The 17,538-nt window shown below is 40.1% G+C and overlaps 1 protein-coding gene across 4 annotated transcripts in view; it reads right to left on the bottom strand.

The window, feature by feature from the left end:
• Positions 1–17,538, bottom strand: part of LOC144600235 (F-box/WD repeat-containing protein 11) — a 144,144-nt gene that overhangs the window by 109,438 nt on the left and 17,168 nt on the right. For 2 of the 4 annotated variants that reach the window (XM_078411783.1, XM_078411784.1), the window contains exon 2: positions 15,612–15,713. The exons of the other annotated variants lie outside the window; for them this stretch is intronic. In XM_078411783.1, coding sequence (XP_078267909.1) covers positions 15,612–15,713 — 102 coding nt within the window. The remainder of the gene's footprint in view (positions 1–15,611; positions 15,714–17,538) is intronic. 4 annotated transcript variants of the gene reach the window in all.

Here is a 17,538-nt window from a genome sequence, read left to right as displayed (position 1 = left end):
GCCATTATGAGTGAGAAGCAAGAATAAAACTGTTAGAGACATCAGCCAAACCTTAGGCTTACCAAAATCAACTGTTTGGAACATCATTAAGAAGAGAGCACTGGTGAGCTTACTAATCGCAAAGAGACTGGCAGGCCAAGGAAGACCTCCACAGCTGATGAGAGAAAAATTCTCTCTATAATAAAGAAAAATCCCCAAACACCTGTCCGACAGATCAGAAACACTCTTCAGGAGTCAGGTGTGGATTTGTCAATGACCACTGTCCACAGAAGACCTCATGAACAGAAATACAGAGGCCACATTGCAAGATGCAAATCACTGGTTAGCTGCAAAAATAGGATGGCCAGGTTAGTTTGTCAAGAAGTACTTAAAAGAACAATCACAGTTCTGGAAAAAGGTCTTGTAGATGAAGATTAACTTGTATCAGAGTGATGGCAAGAGCAAAGTATGGAGGAGAGAAGGAACTGCACAAGTTCCAAAGCATACCACCTCATCTGTGAAACACGGTATTGGGGGCGTTATGGCCTGGGCAAGTATGGCAACTGATGGTACTGGCTCACTTATCTTCATTGATGATACAACTGCTGATGGTAGTAGCATAATGAATTCTGAAGTGTATAGACACATTCTATCTGCTCAACTTCAAACAAATGCCTCAAAACTCATTGGCCAGCGGTTCATACTACAGCAAGACAATGATCCCAAAAATACTGCGAAAGCAACAAAGGAGTTTTTCAAAGCTTAAAAAATGGTCAATTCTTGAGTGGCCAAGTCAATCACCCGATCTGACCCCAATTAAGCATGCCTTTTATAAACTGGAAAGAAAACTGAATGGGACTAGCCCCCAAAACGGGCGGCACGGTAGCGCAGCGGTAGAGTTGCTGCTTTACAGCGAATGCAGCGCCGGAGACTCAGGTTCGATCCTGACTACGGGTGCTGTACTGTAAGGAGTTTGTACGTTCTCCCCGTGACCTGCGTGGGTTTTCTCCGAGATCTTCGGTTTCCTCCCACACTCCAAAGATGTACAGGTATGTAGGTTAATTGGCTGGGTAAATGTAAAAAAAATTGTCCCTAGTGGGTGTAGGATAGTGTTAATGCGCAGGGATCGCTGGGCGGCACGGACTTGGAGGGCCGAAAAGGCCTGTTTCCGGCTGTATATATATGATATGATATGATGAAAACAAGCATAAGCTAAAGATGGTTGCAATACAGGCCTGGCAGAGCATCACCAGAGTAGACACCCAGCAACTGGTGATGTCCATGAATAGCAGACTTCAAGCAGTCATAGCATGCAAAGGATATGCAACAAAATAAATGACTACTTTCATTTACATGACATTGCCATGTCCCAAACATCATGGTGTCCTGAAATGGGAAGACTATGTATAAAGACTGCTGTAATTTCTACATGGTGAAACCAAAATGTATAAAAATAGCCTTTATTAAAATCTGACGATCTGACACTTTAACCACATGTGATTTTTTCTATTACAAATCTCAAATTGTGGAGTATAGAGGCAAATAAATAAATGATGGGTCTTTGTCCCAAACATTATGGAGGCACTGTAGATGGGGAGGTGAAAGTGGCTTTTGGCCTTTACCAGTCAAGGAATTGAGTATAGAAGTTGGGATGTTATGTTACAAACGTACAAGACTTTGTTGAGGCTGCACTTGGAATATTGTGTTCAGGTTTTGTCTCCCTGCTATAGGAAAGGTGTCATTAAATTGGAAAGGGTGCAAAGAAGAGAAATTAATATGTTGCCAGGACCCGAGGGCCTGAACTATAGGTAAAGATTGGGCAGGCTAGGACATCAATTCTTGGAGTGCTTGAGGCTGAAGGGCAATCTCAGAGATGCACAAAATCATGAGGGGAATAGATATGGTGAAAGCATGGAGTTTAAACCCCCAAAGTAGAAATTAAGAACTAGAGGGCATAGGTTTACGGCGAGAGGGGAAGATTCAATAGGGACCCAGGGAACAACGTTGTCAATTTATGTGGTGTTCCTTCACCTACATTTATTAGTTAGTTTTACAGCATGGAAACAGGCACTTTAGCCCACCTCATCTACGTGAATCAAGGCAGTCCATCTAAGCAAGTCCTATTTGCTTACGTTTGGCCATGTCCCCCGAAACCGTTCCTATGTACCTGTCTTTTAAATGATGTTAGTAAATAGCTTTGACATAAAATGCTGGAGTAAAGAGAAGGAATGGGTGACTTTTCGGGTCAAGATCCTTCTTCAGACTGAAGGGTCTCAACCCGAAACGTCACCGATTCCTTCTCCCCAGAGATGCTGCTTGGCCCACTGAGTTACTCCAGCATTATATCTACCTTCGATTTAAACCAGCATCTGCAGTTCTTTCCTACACAATATTGTTGTACCAGTTCCATATGAGACAGCCACATTTTCCATTGTATTAGTGAAGATTTTAGGAAAATATCCCTGCATTTCCACGAATATGTGGACAATTATGCCCAGGACAGAGTTAGAAGCACTGTTCAACTGAGAATTACATCTAACCACAAGAAAGATATTTCCCGTTTTATACTTCATTTCACAGCACCAACCCTAGCACCCCCTCCCTAGTCTCAATTTGGTAATGAAAGAATAAAGCATTGATAAGGGCCAGTTTACCAACTTAGGCAGGCGTGGAAGGCTATTTAACACCAGATGAACACCAGCCAAATGTTATACAATACTCAGACCAATAATCTTTTTCTCAAGAATCATCACGAACTAATCAGTAGGTCATAAGTGTTTGTTTTATATACAATTTATCTGATGTACTACTTTAAACGTTTCAATTATTGTACAATATACTGAATGGCAAATTATTTTTAGCACTAATTCATAGTCACTGTGGAAATCTTAACTGTCCTTCAAAACATGATATTCTGCTTATTCAAAGCAGAAATACTAAAACCACTGGTTCAGCAAAGCAGAACTGAATTTTATTTTACTGCATTGTAGTTGTGTTTTGGCAGATATCACATCAGCCATCTTAGATTTCATTTCTACTGTCACCGGAATATCCACCCAAATCCATACAATCTGCCACAATAAATAAAAAAAACTTAGTAAAAGTATTTAAAATGTCCTATATTCAGGAGTGGAATAAAAAGTAACACAACTCCACCATAAAATCCCTGCAGGTTGAGAATTAATGACATTAAAAATTACAGCAAAACACTTAATGGCTTATTAATTTTGCTTGGGTCACATTTTTCCATCACACGTGCCTGATGGAAGGTATAATTCCTTTGGTACTATTGCTTTCCAGTTTTTCTCAAATCAACCTTCATATGCAAGAGTACATTAATAGGCAAAAGAACCAAGGAAAGTTTCAGTGAATCGTCAACCTATCTTCGTATAATGTCCGTGCAGACAGTAAAACTTAGATAATCTGATCATTAGAGACTTTGATCCTGCCATACCAGCATATTTTTAGAGCATTGCGATGTTAGATACAGCTCTAGGGGCTAGTGGAATCAAAGGAAATGGGGAGAAGGCAGGCACAGGTTACTGATTGTAGATGATCAGGCGTGATCACAATGAATGGCGGTGCTGGCTCGAAGGGCCAAATGGCCTCCTCCTGCACCTATTTTGTATGTTTTTGTTACTTTTATCAATAACAAAACACACCCATTTCATTTGTTTATGTAGTATAATGAATTTTCCAGTGAACCTGTGGAGTTCAAAGGGAACGGAAAATATTCAAGCATTCTGGGTCTCGCTCCAGCCACAAATCTATCCACATTCCTAACCCCTGATGTTCCGAACCCTTTCCTTTTTGTATGGGAACATAAAGATCTATCCGCTTCTCTGGTGCAAACTTGGTTGAGGCATAAAAAACAAACTGAACTTGGAACTTTACTCATCTAATGGTCAATGAAACACCAGATACTGAGGCACTAGAGCATTTAAGTGTGACTTGAAATAAACCAGATTAATAGATCATTAACCTGAATGGAATAAAAGTAAAAATAACATTGGTACCAAAAGATTATTGCACACCATTTCCAGCATTTCATTCACCTAACTTTCTGCATCATCTTAAAGACTCAACCTTTTCAGGCTGCCTCTCAGCATCTAACCAAATGTAGCAGTAGCAGCAGCAGCAAGAGTAGCAGGAACTGTTTAGGAAACCCACTCTCACTCTTTACCCCTCCTTCCCATTGTTTTCATTCAAGGACATGGCAAGCGGCTCCACTGGAAGGCAACTGATTCAACGCAGAAAGGAATTCACACCAGCAGCCTTCTACTCCATCCAAATGGGACCAGTGCCATAATACGGTAGGTCAATCTTCAAAGTAAGGTCAGCCAACAAAAGCATGAAACTCACTAATATTGAAAGTCAAGGAATTAGCTCTGATCATAGTTCATAAGCACATATGCAGGTGAGAAAATGGCCCGTGCTCATATTTTAAGATAATGAACGACAGTGCCCTCCATAATGTTTGGGACAAAGATCCATCATTTATTTATTTACCTCTGTACTCCACAATTTGAGATTTGAAATAGAAAAAAAAATCACATGTGGTTACAGTACACATTGTCAGATTTTAATAAAGGGTATTTTTATACATTTTGGTTTCACCATGTAGAAATTACAGCAGGGTTTATACATAGTTCCCCCATTTCAGGGCACCATAATGTTTGGGACACAAAGTCATGTAAATGAAAGTAGTTATGTTTATTATTTTTTTGCATATCCTTTGCATGCAATGACTGCTTGAAATCTGCAATTCATGGACATTACACTAATGGCATGTTGGCCTTCATAACGGCTAATGGCATGTTGGTCTTCATAACGAGAGGATTTCAGTATAGGAGTAAAGAGGTTCTGCAGTTGTATGGGGCCCTGATAAGACCACATCTGGAGGATTGTGTATAGTTTTGGAATCCTAATTTGAGGAAAGACATCCATGTAATTGAGGCAGTGCAGCGTAGGTTCACGAGATTGATCCCTGGGATGGCGGGAGTGTCATATGAGGAAAGATTGAAAAGACTAGGCTTGTATTCACTGGGGTTTAGAAGTTTGAGAGGGGATCTTACAGAGACATATAAAATTATAAAAGGACTGGACAAGCTAGATGCAGAAAAAATGTTCCCAATGTTGGGGCAGTCCAGAACCAGGGGCCAATCTAGGAATAAAGGGGAGGCCATTTAAAACTGAGGTGGCCAGGAACTTTTTCACCCAGAGTTGTGAATTTGTGGAATTCTCTGCCACAGAGGGCAGAGGCCAAATCACTGGATGAATTTAAGAGAGTTAGATGGAGCTCTGGGAGCTAGTGGAATCAAAGGATATGGGGAGAAGTTGGGCACAGGTTACTGATTGTGGATGATCAGCCATGATCATAAAGAATGGCGGTGCTGGCTCGAAGGGCCAAATGGCCTCCTCCTGCAACTATTTTCTATGTTTCTATCACCAGTTGCTGGGCGTCTTCTCTGGTGATGCTCTGCCAGGCTGTATTGCAGCCATCTTTAGCTTATGCTTGTTTTGGGGGCTAATCCCCTTCAGTTTTCTCATGTAAAAGGCATGTTCAATTGGGTTCAGATCAGGTAATTAACTTGGCCACTCAAGAATTGACCATTTTTTAGCTTTGAAAAACTCCTTTGTTGCTTTAGCAGTATGTTTGGGATCATTGTCTTGCTGGAGAATGAACCGCCGGCCAATGAGTTTTGAGGCATTCATTTGAACTTGCGCAGATAGGATGTCTATACACTTCAGAATTCATTATGCTACTACCATCAACAATTGTATCATCAATGATGATAAGTGAGCCAGTACCTTCAGCAGCCATACATGCCAGGCCATTACACCCCCACCACCATGTTTCACAAATTAAGTGGTATGTTTTGGATCTTGGGCAGTTCCTTCTCTCCTCCATACTTTGCTCTTGCCATCACTCTGATACAAGTTACTCTTCGTCTCATCTGTCCACAAGACCTTTTTTCCAGAACTGTGGTTGCTTTTTTAAGTACTTCTTGGCAAATGTAATCTGGCCATCCTATTTTTGCGGCTAACCAGTGGTATGCATCTTGCAGTGTAGCCTCCATATTTCTGTTCATTCAAGTCTTCTGCGGACAGTGGTTATTGACAAATCCACACCTGACTCCTGAAGAGTGTTTGATCTGTTGGACAGGTGTTTGGGGATTTTTCTTTATTAGAGAGAATTCTGTCATCAGCTGTGGAGGTCTTCCTTGGCTTGCCAGTCCCTTTGCGATTAGTAAGCTCACCAGTGCTCTCTTTCTTCTTAATGATGTTCCAAACATTTCATTTTGGTAAGCCTAAGGTTTGGCTGATGACTCTAACAATTTTATTCTGGTTTCTCAGTCTCATAATGGCTTCTTTTGACTTTCATTGACACAACTTTGGTCCTCATGTTGATAAACAGCAATAAAAGTTTCCAAAGGTGATGGAAAGACTGGAGGAAAGACTATGTACTGAGAGCTCTCTTAGACCTGCATTAACGTAGCATTTAAACACACCTGAGCAATTACAAACACCTGTGAAGCCATGTATCCCAAACATTATGGTGCCCTGAAATGGGGGGACATGTATAAACACAGCTGTAGATTCTACGTGGTGAAACCAAAATGTATAAAAATGGCCTTGTGCATCTGACAATGTGCACTTTAACCACATGTGATTTTTTCTATTACAAATCTCAAATTGTGAAGTACAGAGGTAAATAAATAAGTGATGGGTCTATATCCCACATATTTGGCACTGTCTTTGATATTATCAAGGCTACCAAAACCATTTCAGGCACAAAAAGTGCAACTTAACCCCACAATTGGAAAGTAAAAATACACCAGGGTCCAAAACCTTCTGTGCTATTCTTTTGAGTACCATTAAAATTATCGATGAGGAACAAACTTTTCCAGTTTCTGCATTACTTCACGAGCAAACACACTGTCCTTTTGTTAAATGCAAAAATGGTTTTAAATTTGCTACTGCTAGACCAGTTCAATTGTGACAGATCACATTAACTTCATACATGTTCACATTAAAAATAGGCTACTGGTGTGAAAAAGGGTCAATTAAAAGTTCAATATGGGCTATTATGTCATCTCCAAAAGAAGTGAACGGAGACCGTAAATTGGATTGAGTGAGATGCACATGAGCACCTTGCCATATTATACAAATCAAACGAAATGCTAGAGAAACTGCGGGACAGGCAGCATCTCTGGAGAGAAGGAATGGGTGATGTTTCGGATTGAGACCCTTCTTCAGACTAATCAGGGGAAAGGGTAACGAGAGATATAGACATTGATGTAGAGAGATATAGAACAAACAAATGAAAGATATGCAAAAAAGTAACAATGATAAAGGAAAAGCACCAGGTTCCCGTTCTCACCTAGCAAACAGCTGACAGTGGCCTGATTTCTTTATCATTGTCTCTTTTTTTGCATTTCTTTCATTTTTTTTTGTTTTATATCACTCTACATCACTGTCTATCTCTCGTTTCCCTTTCCCCCTGATGTCTGAAGGGTCTCAACGCAAAACATCGCCTATTCCTTCTCTCCTGAGATGCTGCCTGTCTCGCTAAGTTACTCCAGCATTTCGTGTCCATCTTCGGTTTAAACCAGCATCTGCAGTTCTTTCCTATACAATTCAAATACTTGGGTTCAGGATAGTGTCCTGCATTTCTTTTACAACCATTCACTTTGGTCATGGACAAATTATTATAACCAAATATTGAGGGTATAAACATTTGTTCAGAAGGCCAGTTCAACCAGGGACAGTCAGCATGCTGTTCTTGTCTAACATTTTGTTCAATTACACCTTTTGAGCAGGAAATAAGAATCGATGAAGCCAGTGTATTCAGTGGTTAACATCCAAATTGGTGCTACAAGATGACTGAGAAAAATCACAGAAAGCCAATTTCTCTACTAGTCATCAGTTCTAGCATTAGAATATGCATTGCTTAATACTGCTATACAACAACAAAGAAGCTGCAGAGAAGTTACTAGCCCTGAGCTTGGCATGACAATAGTAAATGGGCATGTCATATGCTCCTGAAGACATGCTTCATACACTGTCAGGGACATTACTCTCCTAAGAGAGAAGGCAGAAAGTAACTCGGATTTGTTCAATTCAGGAGCACCCACTGCATTTCATTTTGACCATTGTTTTAAAAAGCAAAAAACTCATTCAATTAGGAAGTATGAATAATGTTGCAACAGAGCTGAAGTTAGATTTGCACTATGGCATCCGAACCACTCAAAACGAGCGTCATAACACTCCATTAGCAGTGCAATACCCTACTCACCAGATTGCAAGCTTCTTCAAAACTTATGCACAATGCAGGACTCGACTCTGATGCTGCAGACAAACTACAGTTCAGATATTTGGTACAAAGGGTGGAAATGGAGTGCTGCGATGCATTATAGATGACAGACCATCTCCCCATGTGTGCAGTGCATCTGCCTATTATGGATATGAACCAAAGATTAAGCAATGTTTGGACCTGCCTTATTAGTGAAGCTAGTTGGAGCAGATACAAACATTTCAGGAACATATACACAGGGCGGCATGGTGGCACAGCAGTAGAGTTGCTGTGTTACAGTGCCAGAGACAGTACTTCGATCCTGACTACGGGTGCTTGTCCGTAAGGTGTTTGTATGTTCTCCCCGCGACCTGCGTGGGTTTTCTCCGGGATATCCGGTTTCCTCCCACACTCAAGACGTACACGCTTGTAAGCCAATTGGCTTGGTATAATTGTGAATGGTTCTTAGTGTTAATGTGTGGGGATCGCTGGTCAGCACAGACACGATGGGCCAAAGGGCCTGTTTCCGCGCTGTATTTCTAACCTAAAATATTCGTAGGTTTCAATAAGGAAGATTTCTTGGTCATACTGATGAAAGCATAGAAACACTAAATCTTCACCTGCGACCAACTATCTATTTGGATTAATGCTTCATTAATAATGTGCTTTATTCTCCGCATATCTTAGCAGTTTTCAGCAGCTCCTGCCACTCACTAGGAGCAAGAGTCAAGAGTGTTTTATTGTCACATGCCCCGAAACAGAACAATGAAATTCTTCCTTGCAGCAGCACAACAAACATGTAAACATATTTCTCTGTAAACACCATAATAAACAAGTTCAGTGAGGTTGCTATTTAATAGCTTGATGATTGTAGGGAAGAAGCTGCTTCAGAACGTTACAGTATTCAGGCTCCCATACCTTCTTCCCGACAGCAGGAATGAAATGATTGTGCTGTGGGCCTCTTACAATGCTGGCTACCTTTGAGGCAGCAACCCCTGCAGATCCCTTCAATGGTGGGGGGAACCCATGATGAACTGGGCAGCGTTCACCACTTTTGCAATCATCGTTCCTGGGCGTTTGAGTTGCTGTACCAGGCCGTGATGCAACTAGTCAATATGCGCTCTACTGTACACCTGTAGACGTTCAAGAGAATATTTGTTGACATATCTGTCCTCAACTTCCGAGGAAGTAAAAGCATTGAAGAGGTTTATTTATGATTGCATCACTGTGGTGAGTCCAGGACAAATCTTCTTGCACGCCCAGGAATTTGAGAAATGTTTAACTCTCTCCACCACTGACCCACCAATAAAGACAGGGTTGTGGATCAAATCTGTTTACAGCAATTTACAGTGGAAAATTAACCAACCTGTATGCTTTAGGGATTTGGGAGGCATCAATGCACTTGGAGGAAATTCAGGTGGTCACACAGAGAATGCGAAAACTCAAGAGACAGGGCCCCAGGTGGGAAATGATCCAAGCTCTCAGTGCTGTTTTACTAGCTGCCCCACACCTAAACCTCATCCACTTTAGCATTGTAAGACTGGACCAATCCTTGTCACATGCAAAAGCAAACAATTGCTGCATCAATCCATCCATACCCAAACATGCGGTGTTGGCTCGAAGGGCCAAATGGCCTCCTCCTGCACCTATTTTCTATGTTTCTAACTCTGCAATTCCAGTTATATTGGAATGTGGTTCAGGATCCTTACATATGTTGGACCTCAGATCTGCATCTTTAACAGTTGGATAAGATCAGAAATTGGCAACATGAGCTCTATATTGAATTTGTTTGCAAGGGCCAAGTGTAACCGAGTCAAATAGGCCATATAGTCCTTGGCTCAAGTTAGCATGGGCTCCCACTCCTACCCAGTAACCTTGATATGCACTCGAATCTGTCATATAATAAACAAAAAAAGTAACGCAAAAGAGAGGTGCTGTTGCTAGGCAAGTCAAAGGAAATGTAATAAGCCTTTTCCTGAGTCTCAACAAAATTGACAAGAGAAGAACCTACACTCCTCATAAATCTCTCCTCCTGCTACTGTTTAACAATAAATCAATTGTGTGACAGGAATTGGAGAGACCCTTCGCTAGATGATCCTGCCCAATAAGATATGCTAAGATATTCTGCAGCCCAAATACAATTATGACCTATGAATGGAATGTAAAACACTACTCTGGGGAAACAAATCAGGCATCATGCAGTCAAGCTGCATTTCCACAACTCCAAAAACAATTATCTAGCATCATAAGCTGAATTACCTCAGTATTATCTTTGCACATTAGGGTCATTTAAAAGATGTTAGCTCATATACAAGTTACTTGATCATTGGCGGAATCAAATTGCAGTGCAGGTGACCAATATTACGGGAAATGCCAACTGAAAAGTACTTTGAATGAAGAGTGAGCCTCAAATGTCAGTGCATCAGCTTACCAAGTGGAGTCTGTATTGAGGTAACTGGTTTACATCCAGTGACACATTCTAGGTCACTGTGCATGAGTACTGGCCTCAAAAATCTGTTGCCATCCAGCAAGGCTCTGGTGTCTGATGGGATCAGTCTGCTCCCTTACTTAGAAATCAGTACCCCCAGAAAAAGGACATCCAGTACAAAAACGCCCTCAGGACACCAATAAAAAAAGTGGGAAAATGGGTACCTCTGTGGTGCATTACAAAAGCCAAATCTCGATGCAAACCAGAACCATATGGCTACCTGGCAAGTAAAGAATTAAACTTTGCCTTGGGGTTTCCCACTATCTCACCACAAATCATGCCAATGGGCCAAAGGAAGATGAACATTCCATTAATGTGGGCAGAAGGTGGTCAGCATATTCAGGAAGAGGGGGAATACTTATCGCTATATTACACATTTAATAGTGAAAAAACAGGTTATGAGATTGGTATGTTCCCAGTGTGTATGACAATGACATGTTTACTTGGTGCAGCTTCTAAATACTAGTTTAGAATAAATGCTTAATACATAAATCAGTAAAGCACATGCATCATCCACCACAATCACTATATTGCACACCAAAAAAACCTGCAATTGATTGCAGCAACAAGGTAGCATTTGAACTAATTGGTTTAAAATGCAATCTAACCAGATCTAAACTCTCATAACAACCAAAGGAACTCTATGAAAGTTTACAAATGCACTGATTATATACACCGCATAATGCAATCTCAAAATGATGGCCTTGATTACCAATGGAATTTAATTAACACAGAATCAGACAATTTAAATAGTTTAGCATGCTGAAATAATACACGTCTGCTTACACAACTAAATGCCCATCTTTTACATGCAAACTCAGGAATATGAACACAGCCAGTTTCAGTCCCATCCTGAAGTGTCACCTGTCTATTCCCTTCACAGATACTACCACCGATTTCCTCTAACATTTTGTGTTATGCATCATCTCAATGGATTGCAAGCACTCCTGGGGCACTGAGGATTCCTGCAGCTTAACTGCATGGCATAGACCGAGAACTGAATGTAACCCCTTTGATTTGTGGTCTTAGTTCCAGAAGACTTGTAAAAGAGACCTTCAAAACACAAGACTCATTCACATATGGGAGCTTGGAAGAATATGAATTTTCATTGAGACAAAATTCTGAGGGGGGGAGATGTAGATGCTGACAGCCTGTTTCTTCTCAGTGCCTCGTCCAGGTTGATGGCACATACTCTTAGGATGAGAGGACAACCTTTCAGAGCTGAGAAGAAAAGAAACATCTTTAGACAAAGGATTGTAAATCCTTAAAATGCTCTTCAAGAGGCCTTTAGATGTTCAGCCATTGATTAGTTTGAAGCTTCAGGTTAATAAATTGTTGAACATCTAACCTTTGGTGGTGAAGAGGCTAACGGACCAACAGTTGAGATTTATTGAATAACAGTTCAAAGCAAAGACAACGTATCAGAACACTGTACCAAATAAATGGGACTGCCAATAGAAAATTAAAAATCCAGATGACATCAGCATCATTCAGAACTGCTACATACCAAGCTCTTCACAGGCCTATTTCTTAGTCAGTATCGCACATTTAAATAGAGAGCTATGCAAGATGCCTGGTCAATGTTGTCACTTCACAAGGACTTTCCCAGAGTTTCCAATAATAAAAAAATAATTTACCAGATACCTACCGCTGTGAACAAAGTAGAAAGTTATAGATAGTATCAAAAAGTCAAATCGTGCTTTATAATTATGAAAATACAAGAGATGAAAATAATGGGTTAATTAGTTGAAAGAAGGGGCGGCACATTGGCACAGCGGTGGAGTTTCAGCAGCAGAGACCCGGGTTTGATTCTGACTACGGGTGCTGTCTGTACGGTGATTTACGTTCTTCCCGTGAGTCTTCTATGATATTTTTAGTTTTCTCCCACACTCCAAAGACATACAGGTTTGTAGGTTAATTGACTTTCTATAAATGTAAATTGTTCCTAGTGTGTGTAGGATAGTGTTAAGATGCAGGGATCGCTGGTCGGAACAGACTCGGTGGGCCAAAGGGCCTGTTTCCTGAGACACGCTGTTTCTCTAAAACTAAAATGGTTGGTGGCCAGAAATACATTGAGATGGTAGCATTAGGTTAAGATTGCAGGGGAAAGCAAAAAAGATAGAAAATTTTAATGAACAAGCATGCTAGCTTCTCCAACCATGGCAGATCACAAGCATAAAGTTTTATTCAAGAATGACAGCGAAATCACTTCCTCTAATCATGGGAATTGAAACCATGAAGTTTATTCCCCAGTCTTGAGCAACTTCACATCTGCAACAAGAATACTGAAGCAAAATCTAGCTGCCCACCCAATCCCTCTATTATCTTCCTATCGACAATTCTTAAGAGCATGACTGTGGGCCCGTCCAAATATATATCCAATGTTACTACAGATATTCTTCAAGCCAAGTGAAGTGAATGAAAGAACCATATGACATTGTGACCAAAACCAAAATTGTTACGTGCAAATGCTTATATTCATACTCTTGCTCAATAAATTTATAGGATACTATGAAGCATGCATATGCTTGGCCCTCTCTTGCTATATGCTCCAACATTATGGACAAGGAATTTAAGATATATATAGTTCCCTCAGTTTGCTGGGACTAGTTAATAGCACAAATCGAATGTATTTATTCACAAAGTGCTGGAGTAACTCAGCAGGTCAGGCAGCATCTCGGGAGAGAAGGAATGGATGACGTTTCGGGTCGAGACCCTTCTTCAGACTGATATTTCTACAGATATTCTTCAAGCCAAGTGAAGTGAATGAAAGAACCATATGACATTGTGACCAAAACCAAAATTGTTAGCACAAATTGTGTAACGAAATAGAGATAATTTCAGGTTAGCCATGTGGAGGGAAAACAATTGATAAGCATAGGATCAGTGTAGAAATGAGCAGGTTATGGTCAACACAGACTTGTTGAGCCAATGGGCCTCCTTCTGTGCCATATATCTCTATGATTCTATCTCTGGGGCTAAGCCAAGGAAAACTCACCTTGGAATCCAAAGACTATGGATTTCAAGCCCCACTCCAAAAAACATCAGTCACAAGATTTAGGTTAAGAACCTCATGAAGTAGAAAGGTGGTATAGTACTGGAGGTATATTCTTTTGGATCAAAGTACAAACTAAGACCTATTTGCCCTCTGAGAGATTAAAATAACCCACAGCATTATTGAAATAACAGCAGGGAATCATCCTTGACACCTCCCGTAAAATCTTCACAACTGATTATCTGGTCGTTATCATATCACCACTATTCATTGAACCAATACCAGTACAGACCACTGGCAACATTTTCTACACTACCACAGTAACTAGACTGTTCCAAGTTCTTCATTGTACATGAAGTGCTGGAGATACAAGGATGCAAAAAGTGGCACTGTTCCCACTTTCCTCAGCAGGGCTCCCCCCGAACTACCATTTTGGTTAAGAATAAAAGTAATCGTCAAATCCCAATTTATTTCAATAATCCTGAGTATGCAAGTGCCTTTCACAGCAAGTCCTGAACATCCACATTACTGTCCTAAGAACTGCACTTACACGAAAATTGTTCCAAACAGCATGGCAAATTGGAACGCTCATGTAAAGTTAGAATTAACCTCAAAGCTAAATATCACCAGCTACAGCAAATTACACCAAAATGCATGCTGCATGCAGACACATTCAGCATTTACCATTGTTATGCCTTATTGCAACATTGCAAATTTAAACATTAACACAATACATATAAACACACATGTCAAACACCAAGCTCTTCAAGCAAAACAAAAAGGGATTTAACATTAAAAACAATTTAACCCTCTGAGTGCTGCAAGAGGTGGGAATAAAGAATCAGTCCACACTCTAAAACTGAAGCAATACAATGCAAACCAAGACCAAATAGTTTTTAATTTACTGCATTCAACTCAAGAGCTCTGGAAATGTACATCATATCCAAACTCATTTGGTGGTCTCCTTACTCCCACATGAATTGCAAGCAAGTTAAAACTTTTTAATCTTAGACTAAAAGCATGAATAGTTTATAATTTTCGTTGAGGAGCACTGCCCTTAAAGATATGTTTATTTAGCAAACCGATGTAAAGAAGGAAGGTTCCTAATCTTCTACAAATGATATCAGAAACCCTTTCACACACCATTTAACTGGACCAGGAACTGAAAAGGTTACAAGGATGCTACAATAAACTCTGACCCAAGAGAATCGGTCAACATTCGCAACACCATACTGGCAATCATTCATAGCCCTGTACCTGTCCCAACATCTTCCATGTTCTACCACATGCCCCAGAAACATTCAGTTTGAGCACCAGTCCCAGCAGCATTCACAGTGCAAGCAACCACCCCAACAGCTTCTGCAATTGCTCCTGTAGCATTAACAGCTCCATTTCACCTTGTCTTCATGGAGTCAAATTTCTGCCTTCCTGTTTTGGAGGTACTGAGGCACAGTTCAACATTTGTTGGCAGCTTTCAGCGTCAGATCCTTTATTTAGCCTGAACCATGATAATAAGCAGGCAGCATGCAACTTGGACACATGTATCATTGCTAGGGCCAATCATGCATTCAGTCAGCAGCCTAGATAATTAACATTCATGGCAAAAAGTTCTGATAATTCTGATCTTCCTACTGTCATCTCATTTGAAGCGAGGTATAGCAATGCATGTTGGTGACATTTCAAGCCTTAAATCTGTTGCGCTTGTATGCTTGTGCACACACATGCACGTATACAAACACACACAATTTTAGTAAAGGCAGATCATGAGGATTTTTTCAGTACTCAGAGGGTTACATATACACAGTCACAGAATCATAAAAATAAAAACACAGTAAGTAAAGAAGATAAGGCACCTGGAGACATCTGACACTGGGCATGCTCTGCAGGCATCTCAGTGCGCACATGCTCTCTACCAGGTTGGAGCAGCCTAGCCACAAAGACCTGGGCACAGAACACTGCAGGATAACAAAAGGAAGGAAGAGAAGCAGTTAGAAGCCAGACACGATTAGATTGAAGTAGGTTATTTTATTTGTTAGTAATTAAAAATAGAAGACTAAAGGTCATACAAGAAGTTGAAAATCAATAGTAACATTCAATGAGCCTCTTAAATCATTAACTTTACATGAATACAGTAACTAAGGATAATGAAATACACAAGAACTTAGCAATAGGGAAAAGCTGCTAAATCTAACAATCTTCCTAACAATATCCTGGTTCCTTCCCATACATCTCAGTCCTTGTTCTGAAACTGAATTCAAGTTTCAGATTTTGCAATTGTTAAGTGCTATTTGAAGCATTTCCTCTCCATATTTCTACTTTTTTCCAATTAATTCCTTCATTAACCAATTTATTGCAAACTAACTATTAGAATGACGATTGAAAGATTTGACCACATAAATTAGGAGCAGGTCGGCCATTTGGCCCTCACGGTTGCTCCATATAATATTATGGCTGCCACAATCTTCCCAATTTGAATATTTCTGCACTGTAGCATATAGATGAGCTTATAGAAGTAAAATATTACGGTAAAAACAGCAGTGAACACAGGCCTAGAAATTCACATTAAAAAAAACGCTGAAACTTAAAATTACCTAAGCATTTGCAATAGGGAAATAGGTAAAATTACCTACTACAACAGGGATCAAAAGATTCGCTTAAAAGTTCTATGGTTTGATCACAAAGTTGACCAACCTCAACCTAGAGCCAGCACTTTTGAATTAGGAGGAAACAAGAAATCAGGTTGCCAGCTCAAAAAAGTAGGCAAGGTCACAAGAGGGTGCAAACATAAGAAAGCACGCAGGTGATGAAAGGAAGATGCACAAGGACATGGCAAAATACTCCTTACTGCTCAAAGTCCAGTGTCATGAAAAAGGACACTGGAAGACATTTGAAAACTACACTTACCTTAACAAATTGAAGGTAAAGGTAGATAACAAAGGAAATGCAACAAGTAGACAACATGGCCAAATGAGCCAGTTCCACCATTCAAAAAGATCACAATTTGTTGATGGCCTATTTGAGGCATTAATCTCTTGCCTGCTGCCCACAGTCTTGACTGCACAAAAGAACATATCGGTCCATCTCCGCTTTGAACATATTCAAACATATTTGAACACCATCCACATCTCCATGGCAAAAAAAAATTCAAAGTATCACAATTGGCAGAGAAGAAACTTCTCTTAATTGCATTCTTAAATGGGCAACACCTATCCTGATCCCTTGGTATACATTCATTCACATAGGGAGATATCTTCAGTAGCCAACCTGTCAGGCCCATTCAGTAAAATCACTGTGTCTCTGATTCTTCTAAACACCAATGAATCCTTCCTCACAAGTCTTTCCTTCATCACATGAATTTACCAGGTAAACTTTCTCTTTACGGCCCCCCTTTAGTAGAGATCAAAACAAGACAAGGTACATTAGGTATGGCCTCTCCAACTGTACAGCTCCGCATGACAGACTCCACTCACTTTATAATTTAAGCCAACATTCCATCTGCCTAATAATTATTTGCCATACCGACACACTAGTTTGTGCTTTATGTACAAGTACACCCAGAACCCCAGTAGTGGGTATACTTGGATATTCAAAGCTTCTTATCATTTAAATAATATTCTGGTTTTCTATTACATGGACTGTTTTGCTGCACTAATGCAATAGCTGTATTGTGACATTTTGAAGTCATATTTGTACTAATTTCTATATTGCCATTATAAGATGCTATATATAGTTTTGAAATTGAAACAGGATATGTAAATGTGTAGTATTTCAATAGACAAT

This window comes from Rhinoraja longicauda, chromosome 14 (genome assembly GCF_053455715.1).
Source record: "Rhinoraja longicauda isolate Sanriku21f chromosome 14, sRhiLon1.1, whole genome shotgun sequence".
Taxonomy (NCBI): domain Eukaryota; kingdom Metazoa; phylum Chordata; class Chondrichthyes; order Rajiformes; family Arhynchobatidae; genus Rhinoraja; species Rhinoraja longicauda.
This window is presented reverse-complemented; position numbering and strand designations above follow the sequence as displayed.